Source organism: Motacilla alba, chromosome 7 (assembly GCF_015832195.1).
Source record: "Motacilla alba alba isolate MOTALB_02 chromosome 7, Motacilla_alba_V1.0_pri, whole genome shotgun sequence".
In the NCBI taxonomy this organism is placed as follows: Eukaryota; Metazoa; Chordata; class Aves; order Passeriformes; family Motacillidae; genus Motacilla; species Motacilla alba.
Window position 1 is genome coordinate 9,167,783 of NC_052022.1, and position 23,476 is coordinate 9,191,258.

A 23,476-nucleotide genomic window follows, 5' to 3' on the forward strand; every position below is an offset into this window, starting at 1 on the left:
TGTTCCTCAGCAAAAGGTGTCTTACTCAAAGAATCTTCAGTGTGTTCCTGCTTTCACCCTTCTTTAGGTCCTTGTACAGGCTTGGCCATACTTCGGAACAATCATGGAGAAAACATTTAAAGAAGTTCTTGAACCAAAAATCAGAGCAAAGAGTGTACATCTGAAAACATGCACCTTTACCAAGATCCACTTTGGAGAGAAGGTAGTGGGAATCTTTTGTAACTCTTGTGGTTCACTCTTCTCTGAAAAGTTCAGGTGCAAGGGGAGTGAGATGTTCAGCTCTGTAATAGCTTTACTTCCCCCTCATGTTGACTTGAGCATCTTCACCATGAAGGAAGGATCATACAGGAAAGGCACACATCTCTTCTCACTTGCTGTCAGTATCCTGGGACTGGAAATAGAAAAAAAAGGACCATATTCATATTTATTTCTGTTGTGCCCTTGCAACAGAAGTTTTCAGTGCTCTCTAAGGCTTGCAGGATGGCCTAGGGCTACTTGCAACTAGCCCTGTGTTTGAGGACTGTCAAGGCTGTTCTGTCTTTAAAGAAAAAAACTTAGCTTGGTGTACTCATATTTTATATGCAGTTTTGCAAAGTATTTAATTAATACTTCTGTACTCAAATTCATCAAAGCAAGTAGGACTTTTCACTTGTGCTTTAGCTTGATAGATGTTGACGATGTTGTGTCTTGTTTGTCTCTATTTCAGTGCCCCAGAATTAACGGAATAAAAGCCTACACCAAAGAAATTGATAGAAGACAAGTTACCCTGGACCTGCAGATCTGGTAACATTGCATCATTGATTGTGTTGATGGTTCTTAACTTAGTGCCTGTGTATGTGTCATGCTGGACGGGGCGTGGTGTACTAAGATTGGCCTAGAATGATGTAAGATAATCTATCTCCCAGCTGGATGTATTCAGTGGTTACAGAAGTGAAATGTGCATCAGCCTTTAGACCAGAAATGATCTGCACAGCTCTAAGTGTTACCTACTGTGGCCCATCACGACTGCCATGGGTATAAGAATGTGTCCCTTGGCTTTGCCATTGATGGCAGTGAGAACCCAAGTTTTCAAACTGTGTTTCCTCTTCTCAGGAAGACTCTCAGGTCTGGAGATGCTCGCTCTGTCTTGCCCACTGTGGTTTCTCATTAGTCCAACCTCTCCAGTTCTTCCAGAACTACTTGCACTATTTAGTTTTTAATTCCTTCCTCTAGATTAAGCCTCTGTTTTAGTCATTTGTTCTGTGTGCCATCCAACACATTTGCTTTTTTGATCACAGCTATTCTCTGAGCAGAATACTGCCTCTAGCTCTATTAACAATAACAACAACAACAAAATTGGATTAGACATTTACTACCTCCCAGGGTGTTTTGAATGAGCTTGTATGTTTTGTTAACATCAGAGCCATTGCAGAGCTAAACTCTCTCCTGGTTTAGCCCTGGAGAAGGGAATTGCTGGGGGAATTACCACTTGCATGCTGCTGTAGCTCTGTAAGTTTGGTGGGTGACTGAGCTGCCTAATATAAATTGGCTTTTTGTGGTAGTGCCAGGAAAAAGCTGTGAAATTAGGGACTGTCTTGGCAACAGCACAGAGCTCCTCAGAACTGTGCCTGCTGCTGAACATGGCAGTGGCATGGCAGCATCTCCAGCCCTGGCAGAGCATCATCACTCCCTGTAAATTCACATGCTTGATTTTTGGCTGGGTGTTTCAGTGCTGTGGTTGTAATACCCAGGTCAGTGTTAGGGCCTTTGGCAAATCATTCATGCTTTCCATGTTGAGATTGAGAGATCTGATGCCTTTCAAGCCTTCCAGAAGGTTGCTGCTGTTCTCTGCTAAACTGCTTCTCCCACATGCTCATTTTCACTGTCTTTTGCTAACCCTCTGCAGAGGGATTCCCCCACCTCTGCATTCCTGTTCCTCTGGCAGACCCATCGAGATCTCCAAACTGGCCAAGCACTTCTGTTCCTCGTAACCTAACCCAAGCTGGTGCCATCTGATAACCCCAGTATCTTCTGTATTCACACAGGAGTATGGGGTTGGCCTTGCCTCCCTGGTGGGAGTCTCTTCTCTAGGGCTGCATTAAGGCCTCAGCTTCACTTGTGTTCATATGTTAACATCAGTGTCTGCAACTAAGCTGTGTTGTGCATCCTGCAGGGTCTGCAGGAGATTGTGTGTTGCTTTCAGGAACAGGGAGAGACAATAATAGCACAATCAGTGCTATTATTTACCTGCCTTTTCCTGGATTACCAATAAAACAGGTTTCTTTGCTACTTAGAGGAGATGGAGTGGAGTTACCCCAGTGTGAGGCTGCCCTTCACTCTTGGTCACTGTGCTGTTGAGGTTTAAATGGCTGATCTGTTTACAGGGCTGTGTGCTGGCATCCCAGCACTGGAGAAGAGAGTGAAGTGCTGTGGGTGCCTGTGGGGTGCACTGCTGGCAGCACAGTGGCTCTTGGGTTAGGTTTCAGTAAATGCTTCTTGCTTTCAGTCTCACAATAGTACAGGACAGATTTTTTTCCTCTCATTTTATCAAGAAGGCAACCAGTTTCTGAAGCCCAGAGTCTTTGATTTGACATGGAGAAAATCAGGAACAGAGTAGGAGTAGAAAAAACCTTTTCTTCTTACCCTTCCTTTGTAGTCTGTATGGAACCATTTGTGTAGTTTATTAGCCACTCATAGACATGTGATCCATGGGCTTTATTTCACCTTGTGCTCCTGATCTCACCAACATGATGCTGAATGCTGTGGCTGAGTTCTATGGGCTATGTGAAGAGGAGCTTCCTTTCCTCTGTGTTAAGTTTGTGGTATCACAAGTTGCATCCTTTGCTTTGGGAAGTGTGAAAAATAGCACTTAGAGGTCCCTTATTTGTATGGGCTGTAGTTGTCAACAGAGTCAGGGATGCAGGAGATCTGGTACTGCATGAAGTTACCAAAACAACTTGAGAAGCTGCTTTACTTAAATCTGTTAACAGCAGCTTACATGGCTGTAGCATCAGAGCATTGGGAATGGTTATGTGGAGCACTGTCCTATTATAGTCTTGACTTTGTCCCATGCAAAAGGACCATATACTTCATTTTTCAAAGTGGGAATTGTCCAAGTGCAGCTGCTTGACTTCCTAACAGCTGCTTTCCTTTCCACTAATTTTGCAGCTGCCTGAGCTGCTGCATAGCCATATCATCATAGGCTATAATCATCAGAGTTTCCAAGTATTTGAAGGCACTATGACCTCCCTGAAAAACACTTTACAATCCAGTTTCTTCCTAGTTCATTAATATGATTTAGTATTCACAACCATTTTTTTGTTGGAAATGTTCTGAATTTTCCTTTCCATGGTCTTCTGAGGCATTTACAATACATGAGATGTCATAGAGAATAGTTTAATAATTGTCATGTGTAAAAATTCGTTGATTGCAATTTAATCTTAGAAGAGAATCTCTGATTTCCTGTCAAATTTTGAGAGCTGGAAATACAGTCTCTGTCTGATGAAAGAAGTCAAAAGAAATGTGCAACAATACTTTGAGCTTTAGTGGAGTTTGGGATAACTAAGTTTGTAGGCTCTTAGAAGAAACTGAAAGCATTTTGGAAACTGGTCAGTCTTGAGCAAAAAGGGATACCTGCCCCCAGAAGCCTGACTGGACAGGGAGAGGGGAAAGGCAGAGGTGATCTGGCTTTTCTCATACCTTGTGTTGCCTGGTTACATTTTCTTATCTCTCTGCTTTGTGTAATTCTGCATGTTCATCTCCCAAGTCCAAAGGCAGACAAAGCATAGTCTGTGTTACAAAGCACTTGAGGAGGCTGGGCCAAAGGGGGTTTTCAGCATGGGGGGCCATGAGAAGATGGGGTTCCTGGGGAGTTACTTTACAGGCAGGGAATTGCCCAGGCTTTTTCTGAAGGGAGGTGCAGACATCCAGGTTCGTTAAACTTGCCAGCTCTGGTAGCAGCCCTGCCTTCACCCACTGGATTGCCTTTGTATCACAAACACAGCTTTTTCTCTCCAAGAAGAGACACAGATACTTGCACTTGAAAAAGGTTCTCACCCACAGCGCAGGCACGTTGTGCAACAGGTGATGTGGGAGAGAAACAGGTGATTCTTCCACCCTCCACAGGTGGGTAGAGCACAGTCCTGTGTAGGGTTGAGGGGCTCAGCCTCAGCCTTTTGAGTGTCAAGGCTTGAGTTTGGCTCAGGTGTGCTCTGGGGCAGGACAGCAGAGAGCACAGCAAGGTTATGCTGCACGGAGGAGCAGATGGAAGCATGGGCAGCTGGGACTGGAAATGAGGAATAAACTAATGAACAAAGAGTTCGTCCTTCCTACCAAGCACCCTGGCAGGGGGTGATACCTGTATGAGGCAGACATAAGGCTAATTAAAGTCTCAGGCTCTGATAAGACTTCTCTGATATCTTTACTGGAGAAAAGAGACATCTAGAACTGAGTGGAAAGAGTTTTTGACTGTGTGGAAAGGTGGAAAGGCTGTAAAACACCACGGCTCTTACTTGTGTTGTGTTAGACACTTGCAAAAGCTGAATTAAATCCTCTTGGATTAATTACTGCAAATTAAGGAACTAATTTTGGCTCCTCGTTTAGAATTTTATTGTAACAATGCTCTATTAGCACACAGTGTAATGACCTGTGTGATAATGTCAAAATTGTAGAAGTTAACAAACATAAAATAAGTTTAATTATGTCACTAGCTTTTAAGAAAGATTTTGTTAATTTCGGCATGGTTTATGAGGTTGGAAATAAGAAATGAGAATGCTCTAACAGTAAAGGCTTTATTCTATGTGTTATGAGCTTCTGAAATTCTGTTAGGTGACTACCTGTAAACAAATATACAAAGAACTTTGCTTGCAAAAGTGGAGGCAAATTCACAGGGTTGCACAGTCTTGGCAGGTTTTTGTGGGGTGGGACAGAATCTATATGCAAATTACAGTTTGAATATGTGGCAACTGCAGCACTATTTGCCCATATACATGTGGTCAGAGCAGAACTCCTGCCCTTCTCCTTTGATTATGGAGTAAAGTTATGCATGCAGGCACAAGCACAGCACATTCACTGCTGCAGCACCTTTACACCCTGCTTTACCTGCAGGGTGTTTGTGTGTCTGCAGCCAGAGCTATTTCTCAGGGGGCTGAAAGGGAACTTGGTAGGTCCCTTCAATTGTTTTCTGCCAGAGGCATCAACAGATCTGTGAAGTTCTGCTCCCTGGGGAGTGGCTATTGGTTTCTGCATAAGGTGATGTTTGTACTTTAATAAAAGTCTAAGGTACTTTCCAAATTGCCAAAGTACCGCATTCAGCATTTGATTTTTTAAAGCCTGATGTTCTCCATGGCAACTGACCAAAATCTGATCTAAGTAGTTGTCTTTGAATTCAGCCTCAAGGAAACCAGGTTATTTTTAGTGATAAATTTGTCCTTCAAGTGGGTTTTTGGGTTGTGGGTATGGGTGATTTATGGGCTTTTTGGGTGTGGGCCAAGTGGGAGCCCCATAAGTAATGGTAGGATGGCTCTGCACCAGCTTGGGAGCTGGGTCACCAGCTTGTGGGGTGGGATCAGACTTTTGGCAGAGAAGGGAGCAAGAGGGCAATGGCTCTGACCTTGAATTTTGAATGAGCATGTTGGTCCCCTTCTTGGAGCATGCTTGCTCCAGCTAACCCCAGTCTTAAGAATGGAAAAGTAACTTGGAAATATAGATGTTGCTTCAGTGTTTTACAGGTACAACAATATCCCAGCTGACTGCAAGGTTTCTCTTGTGAAAGATCTGACCTTTGTTCAACTTCCCTTTTTCAGTGACTTGAAAATCCATCTCTGCCCGTGGGATCACGTTGTCAATCCTTAAACTGATTTCATTTATACTCTGTACAGCCCCAAATTTCTCATGGGACTATTGCAAACTGTGGAATAATGTGACAATTTTCTTTCAGTTACATAGGGGACTGTGAGATTCACATGGACATATCGAAATTTAATCTTGGCGTGAAAGGTGTACAGGTGCGTGCAGTGCTAACATTGTCTGTTCAAGGCTGTGTGGGGCAGGAGGCAGCACCTCCCAGTGGGGAGGTCATGACACTTAACTGGGAAACTAGCAACTGTCAAGCTTGGAATGATTGGCTTTATCTCCTTGTTCTTGGCTGGCAAAATGAGGCCTTCCATGGAAAGCATTTAAATGTCACTTCTAAGCTTCGTAGATTGTCTCTTAAACAGGGTCGGTGCTGGAGCATTATGTGTGGGCCAGCAGCTGCCACTGGAGTTCAGAGGAGTTCAGAGTGTTGGTAGAGAACTTCAGAAGAACCATGATGTTCATAAACTGGTGTAGATTAAACCAAGAACCTGTTCTTGGAATGTTGAAAGCTAGTACAAATGGCTCCATTGTATGGCAGGATTGCAGAGAGACTCCACAAACACAGAAAGCATTGCCTGATATCAGTAGCAATGGTCTGGGGGGAAAAAGTTTTGTGTTATAAAATTCTAAATTAAATTACTTCAAGTAGAATTTCTAAAATTATCTCCATCACTGGAAAGCTCACGGTTTTGAAGCTGTGTTATTAGAATACCTGAACCCTGAGCTTTCCTGTTCTTTTGCAGTTGTATGGGACGTTGCGGGTGATCCTGGAACCTCTCCTAACCGATGCACCCTTTGTTGGAGCAGTGACCTTGTTTTTCATGCAGAAACCGGTGAGTCAAGAGTGAGCTGCTCTATGCAGACTTCTTGGTCTTTAGTGGGTGACACGAGCTGTCCATCACTGATAACCCAAACTGTATAACTGTGAGTACCTCACAGTTCAGGTGCTTAATTGACAAATTCCTAATTGTTCAGTGTCCCTCTTGAATTCTGGGAGGATGTGAATTAATTCACTCTATACTTTTGTAGCAGTGCCTAAATAGTTACTTCACTCTAAGAATGGGAGGACTGTCTTATGGTGGCAGCACAGGAGCTGTTTCTGTAAGATTTCTGGCTACTCTACCTTCCCATTCACAGATTTTAAATGCAGTGATTTTGGAGAACCATTCATGTTGCCTTTTGAAAGCCTGCTTGTTTAAGGTCATGTCCCTTGTACTCAATTGTGGTTTAATAAAATATGAGAAACCTTCTAGTCTTGTAAGAAGCAGTTATCTTACAGCACACAGCTTTGCTTGTGGTTTATGCTCTGCTTGAGTTCATGAAAGTCATACATTTTTGATCTTGAATGAGGTGTTTTTGTGTTTAGATGTAGCAGCATTATTTGAGCACATGAAAGAATCTCTTTTTGTTTATTGTATGAATAGGAATACAGACTCCTGAAACCGGTGGTATTTGTAAATCCCTCTGCCTCAGGGCATAGGCCAACCCCTAAAGTGAAAGGATGAGAAAACAACTTCAAAGTCTTAATAGAGGTGCTGAATTTCCTTCATGACCCCAGGGCATCTGCCAGTGGCCATTGCTAAGGGCTGAATACTGACCTTCCTTCTTCTTACAGGTTCAGTTCCAGTGATACCCTCAATTCAGGATGGCAGATAAAATAGATAAGGGAATTGATACCAGCTGTTGATTCTAATGTACAGATGCAATTGATGGTGCAGGTTTTCCTTCCTTTAGACATCTGGATTTGTTCTAAAAGCATTTCCCTTTTAAATTCTACATTTATTTTAAAATAAAATTTAATAGACCTGTATAATATTTTCTCCCCGATCTTGTAGCATTTGGAAATCAACTGGGCAGGCATGAGCAACCTTCTGGATGTCCCAGGAATTAAGTGAGTGTCTACTTTGCTTTACTTTATTATTTGAAAAACCTCTGGAAGTTGGGATTTAGTTCTTGAGTAACCATCAAAGCTGTTGTTGAGAGCATAGTGTGCAAGGTGTTGTGCTGATGTTCATCCCATTGTATCTGGCTGTAGCAAAACCTGAGAAGGGTTCTTTTTACGTTCTGTCAAAACTGTTTCAATCACTTCATTACATTTGGATGGAAATTACTTTGATGACAGCAGTGACTTATAAACTAAAAAACAAGCCCTTCTGTTTCCCATGTGCTAGTTACTTGCAAAGGTAGATGAAGTAGGTTTAGACTGGCAGTCTGCTTATTTTTATTTACAGTGAAGTGTAAAAAGGTAAGGTATCACAGAGTTACAGTTCCTCTGACAAACTCAAGTACAATCCATGATAAAGAGAACTGCACCAGATTTATTAGCACAAAAGTTCTTTTTTTTCTATGCAATCTGCTCACCTTTTAGGTGTAGCTCTTCTCCAGTGCTTCTTGGGTTAGTATTACATACATAAAACTTGCACAGCAAGGATGAAAATCTTAGTGGATTTTAGTATTGTTACAAACTGTTTCACCAGACTGGGGCTTCAGTTTGTCCTTGTTCTTTAGTGTAAGGAGAAAATTCTGTTGTACAAGAGGAAAATACATGGGGTTACACAGCCATTGCCTTTCTCCCTTTCAGTGCAAATGCAGACACTTCTGTTCCTCTCTGCTCCCCTGCAGCTCATGGTTTGCAGACTCATAGGAAGAGTCTGCCCACTTTAGGTGCCAGTTTATGCATTAAAGATCCTCTGAAGGCTTTTGATGTTGAATGAGAGGAAGCTTCCTTTTTCTCTTAATTTGAGGCCTGAGTGGCCTTTTGCCCTGCAGTTTAGCCTGAGAGCTCCAGTTTTTATCAGAGGAATTAATCTGTTCCTTTCTAACTTGGTTTCCCTAATCCTTGCAAGGAGAAGGCCTGTAGGTGTTCCAGCCTACAGCTTCTCGTATAATTAAGTGCAAATTTGGTGTCCTAAATTTTTACTGCCTGGTTCTCCCACAGGGATTTGCACACAGAAACCTTTGCTTGTTCCTCAGCGGTGCAATGAAAGCTGGGAGCAAAACATGCCTGACCATGAATGGGCTGAAGTACAGGTTGAACAAGAGCCCTCCCTGTCAAATGAATTTGGCTCACTTAAGATAGCGAAGAAACTGGATGCAGTCATCTGTCCTCAAGCTGTGTTTAGTTGGGTGTACCCTGAGACTTGAGAGAGGGGACAATTCTGTGACATTTCTGTGGGGTCTTCTTTTACAGGAAAGACAAGAGCCTGACCAAGGTTCCTGGTTTACCATGTGGAGTAGAAGACTTTCCTTATGTTCTTTATGTGTGAATCCAGCCTCCTCTGTGAATTGGGACAATTTTGTTACACAGTCATACCCTTATAAGCACTAGATCTATCAAGAAAATGAGTCTTTCAGATAATTGGTGCTCTTGGGTTTTCCTCTTAATATTGTTTTTTGCTCACTTCAGGTTGTACTGGTGTAATCCTCTCATTAATCACCTGGAGACTACTTGGACATGTGTGGACATATAGTTCTTGTACCTGCTGTACAAAAAGAGCAGTTGTAAAGCAAAGATTTGAACTGAAAAGCTAAAAATGTGCAAGTTGTAATTAGGCTACAAAGTTCCTTGAACTCCAAGATAGTGCCCTCAATTCAGCCAGTGTGATCTCCAGTTACTTCAAAAGAAATTTTGCTTCTTAGTGCAAATTCTGCCAAGATCCAGAACCTCTTCTAAGAAATGAGTTTGGCTTTTTTTTTTTTTAATGTGTCTGTCTGCTTCAATTTTGTGAAAAGGTCTCAGCAGGTGGCCAAGAGTAGGCAGCAGTGTGTGCTGTGGCCATTTCTAAGTCTGAAAAGAAACTAGCTCGAGGCCTTGAGCTCCCTGTGAAATGCTGAAACTTCCTAATTCCCTTCTCCCCTTGTCCATCTCTGGTGTTATTCCTAAGGAAACCCAAAAGGCACTTGGGTTTGTGTTTGGCCGTGTGCATGAAGATTTCACACAGCCTGAGCTCCCATTCATCATTTACAATGATGAGCCAAATTCACACCCTGTAACAGGGATGCTCCTATTGCAAACCTGCACCACTAAATAGAAGCTGAATGCCCACTCTGCAGCTCTTTCATACAACCATAAACTTTGGAAAAGATCTTTATAGATCACCAAGTCCAACCCTTACCCTAATACTGCCAAGCCCATTACTGAGCTATGTGCCTTAGCACTTTTACAGGTCTTTTAAATGCTTCCAGAGATGGTGACTCAGCCATTTCCCTGGTTGTCCTGTTCTAATTCTTGACAATACTTTGGGGGGAGCTAGGCCACACCACTCACTTTGCAATGCCCATTTTTTCTGCTGTCCCTCACTTTCCCTCCTGAGTTGTGACTGATTGTTGCCTTTTTCCCCCACCTGCAGTGTAATGTCAGACTCATTAATTCAAGACTTCATTGCTGCACGGCTGGTTCTGCCCAACAGAATCACAGTGCCTCTGAAAAAGAACATGAACATTGCCCACTTGAAGTTCCCTGTCCCCCAGGTGAGTTGTTGTTTCAGCGCCATAGTGTTTATCTGCCTGAGTGATGCAGCCAAGCTTAGTGTCTTTGGATGCTGCATCAACTCTTCCAACCTGAATTGTGGGCTTTCAGTAGGTAGTATTTCAGAAATATAAAAGCAGTGTTGGATAATAATTTGGGAGGGAGAGACACGGGCACTGGGAGTTCCTACCCTCTCTGCATGTCATAAGGAGTCAGTTTGTACTCTGAGCTCATTTACCAATTAAACCTTTAGTCTGTAACTGCAGATCTGTGGTACATGCAAATGAGAGGATAAATACATAAGCAGTGAGTATCATACTATTTGATACTTTTACTAATGCTGTGAAGAGTTGTAAATAGGGAGCTTGGAGGATGACATATCATTGTTACACAAAAAAATTTTCCTAAATACTCAACATATCCAGGTCTTCAATCTCCTTCATCCATCAAATACCTAATACACTTACTAATGAGGATAAATATAAATGAGTGACAAAGGCATGCTCCCTTTGCCAACTTGCATCACTAAATTGAAGTGGCATGGCTCCTGTGCAATAAAATAAGAACCTGCCAGTGAGTGCTTAGTTCCTCCTTCAGTCAAGTGGGAGTTGATCTTTACACTTGATTTGACTGTGGCTGAAATGCTGTGTGCGTATGTATATTTCTGATTTTAAAATAAATAATATTTCCTATACAGTTATCTAGCTTGAATTTTACATCTTTTTAATGGGTCTTTTTTTCCCCTCTAGGCAAATGGTGGAAGAAGTGCTTTATTACAGCTGTCATTGGAAATGTACTGCATCAAACTATGTGTCTTTGCAGAACTGTCATAGTGACTACCCTTGCTGCCTGAAATAAAGTTTTAGGAGGCAGCCTATTATAATTATCCAAAGATTGCATTTTCATGACCAGTTCTGTATCTTATTTTATGCAGGGAGTAATAAGGGTTCATCTGTTAGAAGCTGAAAACCTTGTCCAGAAAGACAATTTCCTTGGTGCCATCAGGGGGAAGTCTGATCCGTACGCTCTCCTTCGCGTTGGCACCGTGCAGTATCGAAGCAAAACAGTCTCCAGAGATCTTAATCCCATTTGGAATGAGACATTTGAGGTACTGAACCTTTTGATCTTTCCATCTGTAGGTTACACAGCCATTTACATCTCTGTGCTTTCAGGACCTTCTCTTAGCTGACTGCACAGGGCAGGTGGACTTCCTTGTTTCTTGGTTGAGGCATTTGTGTCCCTTAACCAAGTTCAAATTTACATTGTAAACTTGAAATGTCGTTCAGGTTGCTCTGATTTACATGTGTGGGTTTTTGGAGGAGGTGCAAAGCACTGCTTTAAATACCAATCAATGCATCAGTCTGTGCAGCTGCAGGCTGCTCTAGCATTGATTCCTCTCTGCTTATTAGGGATACCAGTCTGAGGGGTTTAACTTGTAGCTCAAAAAGAAGCAAACAATGTGAAACATGTTCACCTATAATCAATTGTATTTGTTATGCATTTAACCATAAGAAAGAACAGGGAATGTCCTTAATGTGTTAGACAGTGTTCAAGTGTCATGTTTTTGTCCACAGCCGGAGCCTGAATATGTGTATGTGAATGCTTTTTATTTTTAATCAATACCTCTTTCTCCTCCAGTTTGTTGTTCATGAAGTGCCTGGTCAGGACTTAGAAGTGGATTTGTATGATGAAGATCCAGACAAAGATGACTTTATGGGCAGGTAAATTAGCACGATCTTTGATCAGGGTCCAGTAGCCTCTGCTGTGGGAATTACCTGAATTACTCATACTGGAAATTAAATACTGTTGGAGTTGATTCCCTTTGCCCAGATATTAATACCACATAATTAGTTCCTAGTGCAACTAATGTTGGACAAGGTTACATCCTGCAGGGAATCCTGGGAAGCCATTAGAATGAGATTTACTTCAAGTTTATTTTAGTTTTGGAAATATTTCAAGGGGGAGACTTCAGGAGTATAAGTGTGTTCCTGCACACACATACACAGGTAATGTGGAGTTGTTATTTGGAACAGACTTGAGAGTGGGCTTTTTTCATTATTTATGCTGTATACCTCAATATTGAAATGTTTGCTTTTTTCCTTTCAGCTTGCTGATAAGCCTGGTGGATGTAATGAATGACAGAACCGTTGATGAGGTAAAGATCTCAGCTTATTTCTAAATGTGATTGGTGGTGTATGCCTACGTGCACTCATTTGTGCTTCTCCTCTGCTACTATAGTGTTTCTTTGTACTTTAAGCTTCCTTGCACACTTGCACTGTGGTATTTTCACAAAAAGATAATACCAAAGTAGCCACTACAATAATTTTTACAACCAGGCTGGTAACCCCAGAGAGCACTGAGGTTATGCTGAGCCAGCAGTGGGGTATCTTGTTGATACCTTGTGTCCTGTGTGTACCAAATGTTTTGCACAAAGCTGCAGATAAAGTTTGGTGAAGCAGCCTGTTTGCTGAGGGAAGAAATTATCTGACCTTACTGTGGTTTATCCTGCAACCCAGCACTCTACAAACAATGCTAAGGTGCCTGTCTTGTGCTGCTGCTGGTTGGAAATACCACATGCTTTGCCTGTTTATGGGTGTCTTATTTTAATTTTCTTCTGCCCTGTACCTAAGTAGATGGATGTGCTACAATCTAAATGTCAAAAAATGCAAGCTAAGGTGCTCAGAGTAAAATTCATGTTGTCTGTTGTGTGTAAGTCTCAGAGTCTGCAGCACATATATAAAAGCTACCCTGCCTCTCAGTCTCAAGTTGCTCTTTGTTATCTCCATGTAGTGGTTTCCCTTAAGTAAGACGACAAGCGGACACTTGCATTTAAAACTGGAGTGGCTTTCACTAGTAAACGACCAAGAAAAGCTGCACGAGGTGAGTGTATTTGCTTAAAGGATTCAGGTGCTCTGATCCCTGTCCAGTCATCAACAAAGGAGTGTGTAAAATAAGAAACCCCAGGCAAACTCACAGGAGTTTATTTTAGTCTGGCAAAGTTGTGATGTGATTCCCTCCCTGCTGCTCCTGCAGAGGAAGGGCATTTGCTTGCCCCAGGTCTCTTGGTAATTCAGGAGTAACTGAAATCTGGCAGCTCTTTTTGCTTGAATTAGCAAACCTTTGTTTGACTCACTGCAAAGTGGCTTCTCAGGGGTTCTTTTCTTTCACAATTTTTTCCTCCCTCTTCATCTAGGATATGTGTAGGACCCTGGACCCCTGAAATAATCTGTACTAGTCATAGGCAAATACCCAGCACTGGTGCTTGATAGGGCTTTGTTTCCAAATGGTGTGTAGTTTGTCCAGCAGAATTGCTTGGATAAAGCCCATCTCCCAAAGAGGCTGTTTCTTCATAACCAAGCAAAACCATTTGAATTTCACCGAAGTGAATAAAATTGTTCCCAGGCTTTGTTCTGCTGACACTGGATTCATGTTGATGTATGTGGTTGAACATGTTTTTAGGTGTCTTGCTGCACTGGGGAACCCAACCAGTTCTGCACTGAGAGACTGACAAACATTAAAGGCAGGGAATTGAAAAGAGTCACACATCTTCTTACTGGTCTGCTTTGAACTGTCATGCTGTGTTGACTTGGGCTCCTCTGAATTGCAAGTTTTAGGAGAAAGGCAGAGAGCTGCTCAGCCTTCAGAAGCTGCCCTTGGAATTTTGCTATGCTTTGCATTGTCCTTGGTGGGTGATCCATGACTACTTTGTGTTTTGATTTGTTTTATCTTCCCCTGCCTTTACAGGATAAGAAGGGTCTGTCTACAGCACTTCTGATTGTCTACTTGGACAGTGCCTTCAACCTCCCCGTAAGTACAAACCCAGTGCAGCAGCCTTCACTCCTAACCTCCTTTTTTTGAAAACAACAAATTAACTGTTTTAAATACTCTTTCATCAATTCAGAAAAACCACTTTGAGTATTCGAATGGTGAATGTGGAACAAAGAAGATCAAAAATAACAAGTACCTCAAGGTAAAATTTATATTCTTCTCCCACAGTTGCAAAACAAGGTTCTGGATTACGTGGTATCATAAGAACTGAAACTGGCAGTGGTTAAAAAGAAATAATCTCTCCATTCTCAGAATCTAAGTGATGAGCAGGGGCTCAAAATACTGATTGAAAGCCCATCCCAGTGAAAGTCTAGGAGGCCAAAGTGGGAATGCAACACGGAAATGTTACATTGTGTGTGTGGTTGTCTTTCTTTCTCACACAAAAGAGAGCCTCCAGACATCAGACTAAGTAATAATATCCTTGCTGCTGCTCTTTCTTCCCTTGCTGAGCTGTTCCAGCTTGACATTGAGCAGGGAGGAATATGCTCATTTGTGGTAACTTTTCTGTCCCACTGGAGACCTGACGACCAGATTCCTCCCCCCTTGGCTTTAGAGGGGTTCAGAGGCTTCTCTGTCATTCATACCTTCTGTCTCATAGCTTCTATTTACTTCTTCCCCAAATACTGCATTTTGCTACTGTGATGTCAATGCAGGTATAGGGAAGAATGTCTTTCTCCCTTCTTTCTTGAGCAGGCTACTCACAAGTACAGCTCCGAGCTATGGAGAAAGCTTCCCATTCTCTCCAAGTAGCTCCTCTCCTAAACAGCATCTTTACAATTTAGATGAGTTACCAGCACTGTGATACACATCACAGTCAATAATCCTTAACTGGGGACCTCACTGTGTGCACTTTGTATGTAGTGTTGTGCCAAGACCAGATCTCAGCCTTAACTTCTATAGCATTAGTGCAAAGAGGTGCAAGAGGTTCAGTATTGTTGCTCCCAGACAGGAATTGTTATTTGATGCCAAGGACTCGCTTCCAGCTGCTTTGGAGCAAGTCCTGAGCCTTGGAAACCAATTCTGAGAGTCCTGGTTCAGTCAGGAAAGATCAAGATTTCCCACTGAGCCTTCAGCTCTCTGTTTCCTCCCAGCTTCTGACAAATTTTTAACTGCTCACCTGTTGAAATCTAAAAACATAAAGCTTTGGCTTAAATGTGTACTCTTGATGGTGGAGAGTAAGACTGCTGTGTTACTGCTGGAGGCTTTCCTGTGTGCTACACTGCTCAGAGGTCCCACATCCAATAAATACTGTCAGCTTTCCAGCAACTTACTTCAAGTAAGAATAGTGCTTTGATATTGCTTCTTGAAAACTATAATCTTCTTAATTTTTTTCTGCCTTCTTCTTTCTTCCTTGTATTAAATGACAGAAGATGGAACGAGAACCTTCCTCCTTTGTCCTGCTCACAGTTGGGAACAAGACTCAGAAGAGTAAGGTGAGGCTGTTTAATTCTTCTGCTTTCATTAGATACTTTCCATCTTATGGGTGACTGTCCCCAAGTATTCCCTAGGAAGGGAAGGATTTCTTGTGAAGCTGGTGTGAAGAGCTGTACTTGTAGTGATAGCTGCAGAGCCTGGGAGTGGAGCCACTGTGTCACCGAGTTGTGGTGGTGGAGGGTGTCTGATCAGCTGCTGTACACAGGTGGAGTTGCATGCCTGTGTCCAAGAGTTCATCTTGGCCCAGACACTCCAGTTCTATAAATCTCCAATCCAGCTCATGGTTTCTCAGAGCAGGGTGTCATTTGCATCAAGCTGGTTTTTATTCCTTCCTCAGAGTCTTTCCTGGCTCCTGTGTATCACAGTTTTACTGTTTTGGTTTGGTTTGTTTTTAAACCCAGTCAAGATGGATCTGCATCTCCTCCACTTCACTTCCAGTTCCTTTTTCATTATTTAAAAATTACTTTTGCCTCGTGAGTATAAGCAACAGCTGAGCTCTGCCCTCCCAGTAGCTGCCATGTTCACCATCCTGCAGCTGGATGTGGATGAGCCCTTTGTTCTTTTGAACTCCAGCAAATAGGAATAAATCCTGTTGGCTAGACACAAGCATACAGGACTGGCACCTATTTTCCTTTACTCCTTCCACCTGCTCCACCCAGAAATTGGGTTTTACTTGCATTTTTACCTTTTGTGGCTTTCCCTTTCCCTACCACATCAGCTGTCTCTCCTAAGCTAGGTCAGGCTTCCAGGCTTTCCTTGCTCCTTTCCACTTGCTGCCTGCATTCATGGCCTGGCAGAGACAGCTGGTTTACAGAGCAGCCACAGTCCCCTTGGGTGCTTTCCATGCTCTTTCCTCTTTGAAGTGGATGGTGCTGAAGCTGTGCCCTCCTACTCTTCCCAGGAGTTCTACACTCCTGAAACTGCCCCTCCAGCTTTCCTGCCCTTGCCTGTCAACTCACTGCAGCCTTGGGAGCTGGCTCCAAGTGCTGCAGGCTGGAAGCAGTGCTCTGGCTCTCCCTGGGTGGGAAGGTGGGAGGGAGGGAGCGGTGCCTCGCTGCAGGTGAGACAGGCTGCTGGTCCAGGCAGTGCTGGTGGGGCCAACTGCAGCTCACCAGACTTGTTCTTTGGCATTTCCACGCCCCAAAGAACTTGTTCTGGTTTTGCCAGAGACTTCACTTCCATATGCTTCTGACCTGGAATTTCCACTCTCTCTATACAGCTGGGGTGTAGCATCGCTGAGGGCCACCATGGCCCTCTCTGGTGATCAGTGTCATGGATTCTTTGCTTCTCAGAGACTAAGCTAATGCATGTTCTTGTTGCAGACCTGCAATTTCAGCAAAGATCCCACGTGGGGCCAGGCTTTCACCTTCTTTGTCCACAGTGCTCATTCCCAGTCACTCCACATTGAGGTGAGAGAAAAGCCTTTCCTTTGAAGATCAACTGCACATCTGTAGGAAGAAACCTCTTCTATGGAGCTCAGTGCTGGTTGTTTCTGTGTGGGATTGTCATATATTGGGTTCCTCCTACTAAAAGGTGGAAGAAGCACATGCTGCACAGACAATTCTGTATTAGGTGGTGGTGGTATCTACCCTTGTTCTAGCATCATGTAATGTGCAGTATCTTAGTTCAAAATGTGGGATGTTTCTGGCTGTAAAGTGCAAAGGACATTTCATACAGGTCTGTGTGTACTAAAGACATCAATATTTTGCTGTCAGAAATTGCAGCCTTCATGATTCTCAACCGGAGCCCTGCCTCTTCACCTCTGTGCTCTGGCTCCTTAAGCAGCCCTGTCTCCCATTAACAGCATTGCAGCCACAGCCAGGTCTGTGGCTGGGCACTTGGATACAGAAAGGAATTGAACTTGGAAGGTGTATTGAGGTTAAATAGGCTAAACAAGCTGTTACCTGAAGTACATGTAAAGATTTAGACCAGTTGCCATCTCAATTGCTTAGGACATTGTCCCTAAAGTGAGCAAGGAAAATCAAGTGTATCTCAGGGCATGTTTTTTCTGTTAAAGCAATTCTTTCTCTGCATAGTTAGAGATGGGATTTTCACTCCAAATATACTAACTTGTTACCCTCCTGAAATAATGGCATCACCCATTTGGACGTAACCATACTGAAGCAAGTAGGCTAATTTTGGTTTCTGTCTGAAATATCTTCTTGCTTTGTTTTTGCATTCCCAGTGGTGCATTTCCCAGTTTGCCAGCTAATAAAAACTTTTGTTTTCTTCCATCACCCAGATAAAAGACAAGGAGCGGGACAGTGCCCTGGGAACTTCAGTGGTATGTCTCTCCCACTTACTTAAGGACCCAAACATGACTCTGGATCAGAGATTCCAGCTGGACCATTCCAGTTCAGACAGCTTCATTAAGATGAAACTTGTACTACGGGTGAGTTGTTCTTTCCCATATTCACTGGGTTTCCCCTGCAGAAGCATCCATTTGTAACCAGGCAAAAGAGATGAAAGGTGGGCATGAAGAAAGGCAGCTTTGCTTCACAGTTGAGTAGAAAGGAGAAGTGTGACAAGGTATTTAAGTGAAATTAGAAGTGTGTGGTGGAGTTGAGAGGTATCCCTGGGGCTTCATACAACTTAGTGCAGTGCCATGGCTGAAAATTTTCTCCCAACAATAAAGAGCTAGACTGAGAAAATATAAGCTGGGGAAATCAGCACTGATGCTTAGGAGTTTTTTCCTCACTGTGCTCTGATCAGTATTTATACACTGCTCAGTACAAACATAGTAGGGTAAGAGGAGAGAACACCACAGTGCATCCCAGGGGCCCCTTTCATGTGTAATGGCAGAGTCCTGCTGTTACAGTTTTGTGGTGAAATTTCCTTCTGGGTGGTAATGCTGGCATTCACCCCAGTGCTGTGGGAGCAGCACTCACTGTCTTCCCTTGTGATTTTTAGGCACTGAATGTTGAAGAACCTGATCCACAAAGAGTCAAGGCTGGTGTCAATGCCTCGAAGCTAGGTCCCGTGCGTGTCACGGAGAAGGCTGGAAACCAGCAGAAGTTTTCCTCTCCACAAGTCTCAAAAGTACCTCCCATGAGCAAAGACTCTGCAGCACTTGAATCTCTGCCAAAAAAGGACAGTGGAGAAGACCTGGATGCTAAAGACAGTTCAGGAGCCCCTGTACCGTGTGAAATTGTGTCTGGCCTTGATAAAGCAGAGGGCAAGCAAAATCCAGAGCATGGCCCACCATCAGCATTGCCCAGCGGAGCAGTGGCTGTGCCCACACTGCCTGTCCTGCAGGAAATGAGGGTGGCACCCAGTGTCACTTCACTGGGGTCCCTGCCTTCTTCCTGCTTTGAATTAAGTAGCAGCAACCTGGACATTCATAAGTAGGTGTTGTTCCAGCTGAATTGTCCTTCTCTTGGGAAAGTTTAGGTGTTACTGTTGCATAGAGGTGAATTCAAGGCTGCTAAATCATTTGGGGTGTTGGGTCTCACGTCACCTTACAAAGAATTGACCTAGGTATTCCAGTCAACAGCAAAGTAAATTACAGGGCACTGTCAGAGCAGATATAAAGAGAAAGTACTCACTCTATGGCTCTCCTAAGAGTGCTGCATGTGTTGGCTTTATATGGTTGAAGAGCTTCTCAACACTCATTTAGCAACAGGGTTTCAAAGTCGGAACATCCCACTTCTGTAATAACCTAAATAACTCTTGATAGGCACCTCTGGCTGCTTAAATCTCTGAATGTGTTTATCCAACACATTTTAAGACTGATAATGCTGTGAACAAAGTTTTTGTGGAGAGGTGTGTTTGTGTGTGTCCTTCTCACAGTGCTCAGTGTGAGGCTGCTCTGTCAGGCAGGATGGAGAGAAGGATTTGTTCCTCCTGAGGCATGGAATGGAGCTTTTGGAATCCTTAATCAACAGAAGTTACCAAGATCCACCTCACTTAAGAGACCATCAGAGTTTTTATAAACCTGAACATAAAACTCAGCTCCAGCTGCAATTTGGTGAATTGGTGACTAGTGAATTTTCTAGCTCTGAACAGGGCTAAATTTATAAACTATTTTTAAACCATTTTTAAGCAGTACTTTGGATTTTGAGCTGTTTTAATAACACATAGAATGGAATGTGAAAAAGGTCTCATTTTGCATATACAGACATTCCTGAGGGAATGTGTGACACACTAACCTGTACTTTGCTGCTCCGTCTACAGTGGGCCGCATAGGGGCTTTTTTGGCAGTTTGTGTTGTGGGACTGAAATTGGGTACCTGCAGAGAAGGCAGGAATGGGGCTTCTGTGGAACCTCTGTGGTCCAGCTGCTTCCTAGACAGCAAACCTTAGGATGCCAGGAAGAAGGATGGTGCCCTGAAAGCTGGTTTTAGTCTGCTTGTGGGCTGCTCAATGGCCGTGTTAAAAGCCTTGACTGTGCCATGTCTTGCAGCGGGACTGAGATGCCTCTGGGGGAGATCCAGCTGACCGTGCGCTACGCTTCCATCCGGCAGAGCCTGGTCGTGCTGGTCAACGGCTGCAGGTAATGCTTGTGATGGCTCACAGAGGGAAGAGCTCTCTGAGCCCTGTCAGTCACCCAGCAAAGCTGGAGCAGAGCTCTGTGCAGCAGGAGATGCCTTAGTGCTGGCTGGCTTCCAGCTGTGCAGCCTCTCTGTGCCCAGCTCTGGTCAGTGCCAGCAGCAGGTCAGGGAGAGAACCCAGCGAGTTGTGCTCACTGCAGTAGAGGTGCTTCAACTGTCACCATCCCAAAATTTCCTCTGGATAGCACTGACAACTGGTGTGTGTCTTGGGGTGTTGGGATAGGCATTGTAACAAGGATTGAGTCCTATGACTGTATATGTAATTGTTAATTTAGGAACCCCACTAAGTGGCCACACCCTCAGGAGTAAATATTTTAACTAAACAATCTTAAAGTTTTATTTGCATATATTCCAGCTCCTGGGATGAATGTTTTTGGCCTGTGAAGGGTTGGTCTGATGCCAAGAGAGCCAAGGTATTAAAACACACAGTGAGAGAACCTGCCTTGATTGTCTGTTTTTCTTTTACAGAAACTTGGTACCCTCTTCCAATCGTGGAGTCGATCCATATGTTCGTATATACCTGCTTCCAGACAGAAGGTGGACAAGCAGGAAGAAGACTTCTGTTAAGAAAAAAACTCTGAACCCCCAATACGATGAGAAGTAAGAAAATGTAAATTGTTATTATGGTTGGAATAGTTATGATCTCTGTGTAATGACAGGGTTTCCTAAGGTATGCTGCTGTAGCTCCTAGGGACTCTCTTGTGAATGTTTCCAGCTTTTCTGAAACAAATGGCACTTGGACTGCCACTTACAAGTACTTGGGGCTGGCCTTGCTCTGCCTGTGGTGTTGCAAGTCCCCCAGAAGAAGGGTACACCTTCTTCCCTGCCCCTTCCCTGCCCCCAGGTTGCATTTGCTTCTCTGCAAACTCCACATTCTCCTGCCGTGTTTAACTCCCTGTCATGGCAGAGGCAATCTGCCCATTCAGGTACCTCCCAGAGCCTACTGCTCTGTTCACACTGCTTTGCCTCATGCTTATTCTGACATCTTTCCAAAGGTCCAAGGCAGAAGTACAGAACCTTTTGAGACTAGTCCACCCTTAGGGCACACAGGTGAATGTTGTCATCAAGGCCCAGTGGGAGCAGGGTAAAATGCTCCCACCTCTTTGCTGACAGTGTCACAGCTCTGCCACTGAAATGGAATGTATTTTGCATAAACCCAAACACAGTGACATTTAGAAGTAGAGCACTTTTGAGAGGTGGTTTTAATCCCATAATTAGAGGAAGGTACACATGGATTTATGTGAATATTGGTTGATCCTAGGTGGCTTATATTTTTCCTGTGTAATGTCCTTTCTGTATAAGTCAGAAATGGAGAAGATTTAAAAACATTCCTTCTTAACACTCAAAACACCAAAGCTGAGGGTTCTGCTTATGTCTGTTCTTAAGTAACTGCACTGATTTAGTGCCATCCCAGCAGCTGGGAAGAGCATCTCCTTTTCCCCATCCTCAGTACTGACGTATCCTGTACATCCTCAATTAAAGATAATGCTTAGCTCCAAAACACATTACCTGTTTCACAGCTCTGACTTGAGGAAAAGCTATTCAGGTGGGCAGAACTGGAGTGATTTAGCATGGACAAAACTCACTTGATATTAGCCATGTGTGCCAGAGGCTTGAGTCAGAGCTATTAAGAATTTAATTGCCACAGGTTTCAGCCTTTGTCTGTTCTTGGTGTGGTGCAAGGCTGCTCTGTGAACTTGGGGGGTTGGCTCATGACTATTTCCTCTTGAGTAATGAACATTGCATGGAAAACATGCTGAGCTTACATGGAGGGGGGAAAATAATGTTAAATGACATTTCATCCTGGATGCGTGTTTTCCTCCTTCCCCCTGGCATGGTGGACAGTCTGAACACAATGTTGTCATCTTTCGTGAGGCTTGGAAAAGGTTCCCTGCAATGTAGATAAAACCTCACTCTAGAATTGCCTTTTCTGTGTGTTCCTTCCCTGTTACAGTCCTGGCCATTGATGCTGTACTCTGTCACTATATTTTGCCCACTGGTGCTCATAGGATTTTAGGTTTTGTCTTAAGTCTCCTCTTTTTAAACTTTATTTCAAGGTTTGAATTTTTCGAATCTTTGGAAAATGTCAAGAAAAGGACACTGGACATTGCAGTGAAAAACAGCAGGCCATTCATTTCACAGGAGAGGAAGGAGCTGGGGAAAGTAAGTTTAAAGAATCTCCACTACAGATATAACAGAGCTGAACACTCAGGGCTATTCCTGAAATCCTGAAATGTGGCTCCAGTAACTGATTCTCAGTAATAGGACTGGCAATCTAGAAACAATTTTTTCCTGTCAGATTTTCATCTCAAATGAGGCTGTATCCATGTGGGAGCTGCGTGGTCTCATTTCAGAAGGGTGCTCCTGAAGTAAGCCCTGGTTCCTGGGTCCTTGTGCTGCCCGTGTGGGGAACAGCTCCAAGAGCACAAACACAGAGCTGAGAAAGGCATTGGGACTAAACCCCACAGTTTGCCAACCCTGCTTTGACTTTCTGTGAACAGCTTTGATGCTGTGAAAAGCAAACTGCAATTGCTTCTTCAGTGACAGATATATTTCCAAGTAGTGCTATAGAAAATGGAGCTGGTTCATGCCTACACTAACCTGGGAATGTGGGAAGCTCCATTTTTCCTCAAGCCTGAGCTGCAGCCCCACAACTGGAAAGTGGGTCTGACTTGGGAGGAGTGGTAGCTTAGCTAATCAATTTATATGCTGAATAACCTACAAACAAATAAAATTTGCTTTTTAAAGGTGCGCATTGACTTGTCCCGGGAGGATTTAATAAAAGGTTTTGCCCAATGGTAAGTACTCATCTCCATACTTCCAACCCTGCCCATTGCTTTGCTGGGAACTCGCATGACTGCTGTGGGAGTGAGTGCTGCTAACTGAGCTGTGTTTGGGGGAGCAAGAAGAATATTTGACCTGCAAAGGCTGGACTAACTTGAGCTAATCTGGTACTTCTATCTAAATTGTGTGTTAATCCATTGGCTGTGCAGTGCCTGCCCCGTGAGACAGCTTTAATGAGATGCCTGTGTCAATTACAGTCTTCAGCATATTTTAAGTTGCCATAAAAGCCACAGGGGCACATAAGTAAAAGAATTTTGTTTACTAAAGTAACCTGGCAACAAATTTTAACTTGAATAAAGATCTTAACTAAATACTCTGATCAGCAATATATATGTATGATAAAACTTTAATTACAAAGCATTTATAGAAACTATTATAATAAGCCAGTTACAGTTTTGCTTGTGCGTTCATTGTGGTTCTGAGGTTTCTATGTTCCTGGTCTGAGGCAGAACAGAGAACCAGGCTTGGGTTTTTTTTCACTTCTGTGTCTTTAGTAAATGGCAGGAGTTCTTCCTTCT

At 43.3% G+C, this 23,476-nt stretch overlaps 1 protein-coding gene across 2 annotated transcripts in view; it reads left to right on the top strand.

Moving 5' to 3' along the window:
* Positions 1-23,476, top strand: part of ESYT3 (extended synaptotagmin 3) — a 36,460-nt gene that overhangs the window by 11,713 nt on the left and 1,271 nt on the right. For both annotated transcript variants that reach the window (XM_038142435.1, XM_038142434.1), the window contains exons 3-22: positions 68-202; positions 707-783; positions 5,918-5,984; positions 6,579-6,668; positions 7,671-7,726; positions 10,185-10,305; positions 11,238-11,411; positions 11,942-12,024; positions 12,410-12,458; positions 13,094-13,183; positions 14,048-14,110; positions 14,205-14,273; positions 15,499-15,564; positions 16,888-16,974; positions 17,808-17,957; positions 18,476-18,909; positions 19,967-20,056; positions 20,583-20,714; positions 22,172-22,277; positions 22,863-22,912. In XM_038142435.1, coding sequence (XP_037998363.1) covers positions 104-202; positions 707-783; positions 5,918-5,984; positions 6,579-6,668; positions 7,671-7,726; positions 10,185-10,305; positions 11,238-11,411; positions 11,942-12,024; positions 12,410-12,458; positions 13,094-13,183; positions 14,048-14,110; positions 14,205-14,273; positions 15,499-15,564; positions 16,888-16,974; positions 17,808-17,957; positions 18,476-18,909; positions 19,967-20,056; positions 20,583-20,714; positions 22,172-22,277; positions 22,863-22,912 — 2,153 coding nt within the window. In that variant the 5' untranslated portion in view covers positions 68-103. The remainder of the gene's footprint in view (positions 1-67; positions 203-706; positions 784-5,917; positions 5,985-6,578; positions 6,669-7,670; positions 7,727-10,184; positions 10,306-11,237; positions 11,412-11,941; positions 12,025-12,409; positions 12,459-13,093; positions 13,184-14,047; positions 14,111-14,204; positions 14,274-15,498; positions 15,565-16,887; positions 16,975-17,807; positions 17,958-18,475; positions 18,910-19,966; positions 20,057-20,582; positions 20,715-22,171; positions 22,278-22,862; positions 22,913-23,476) is intronic.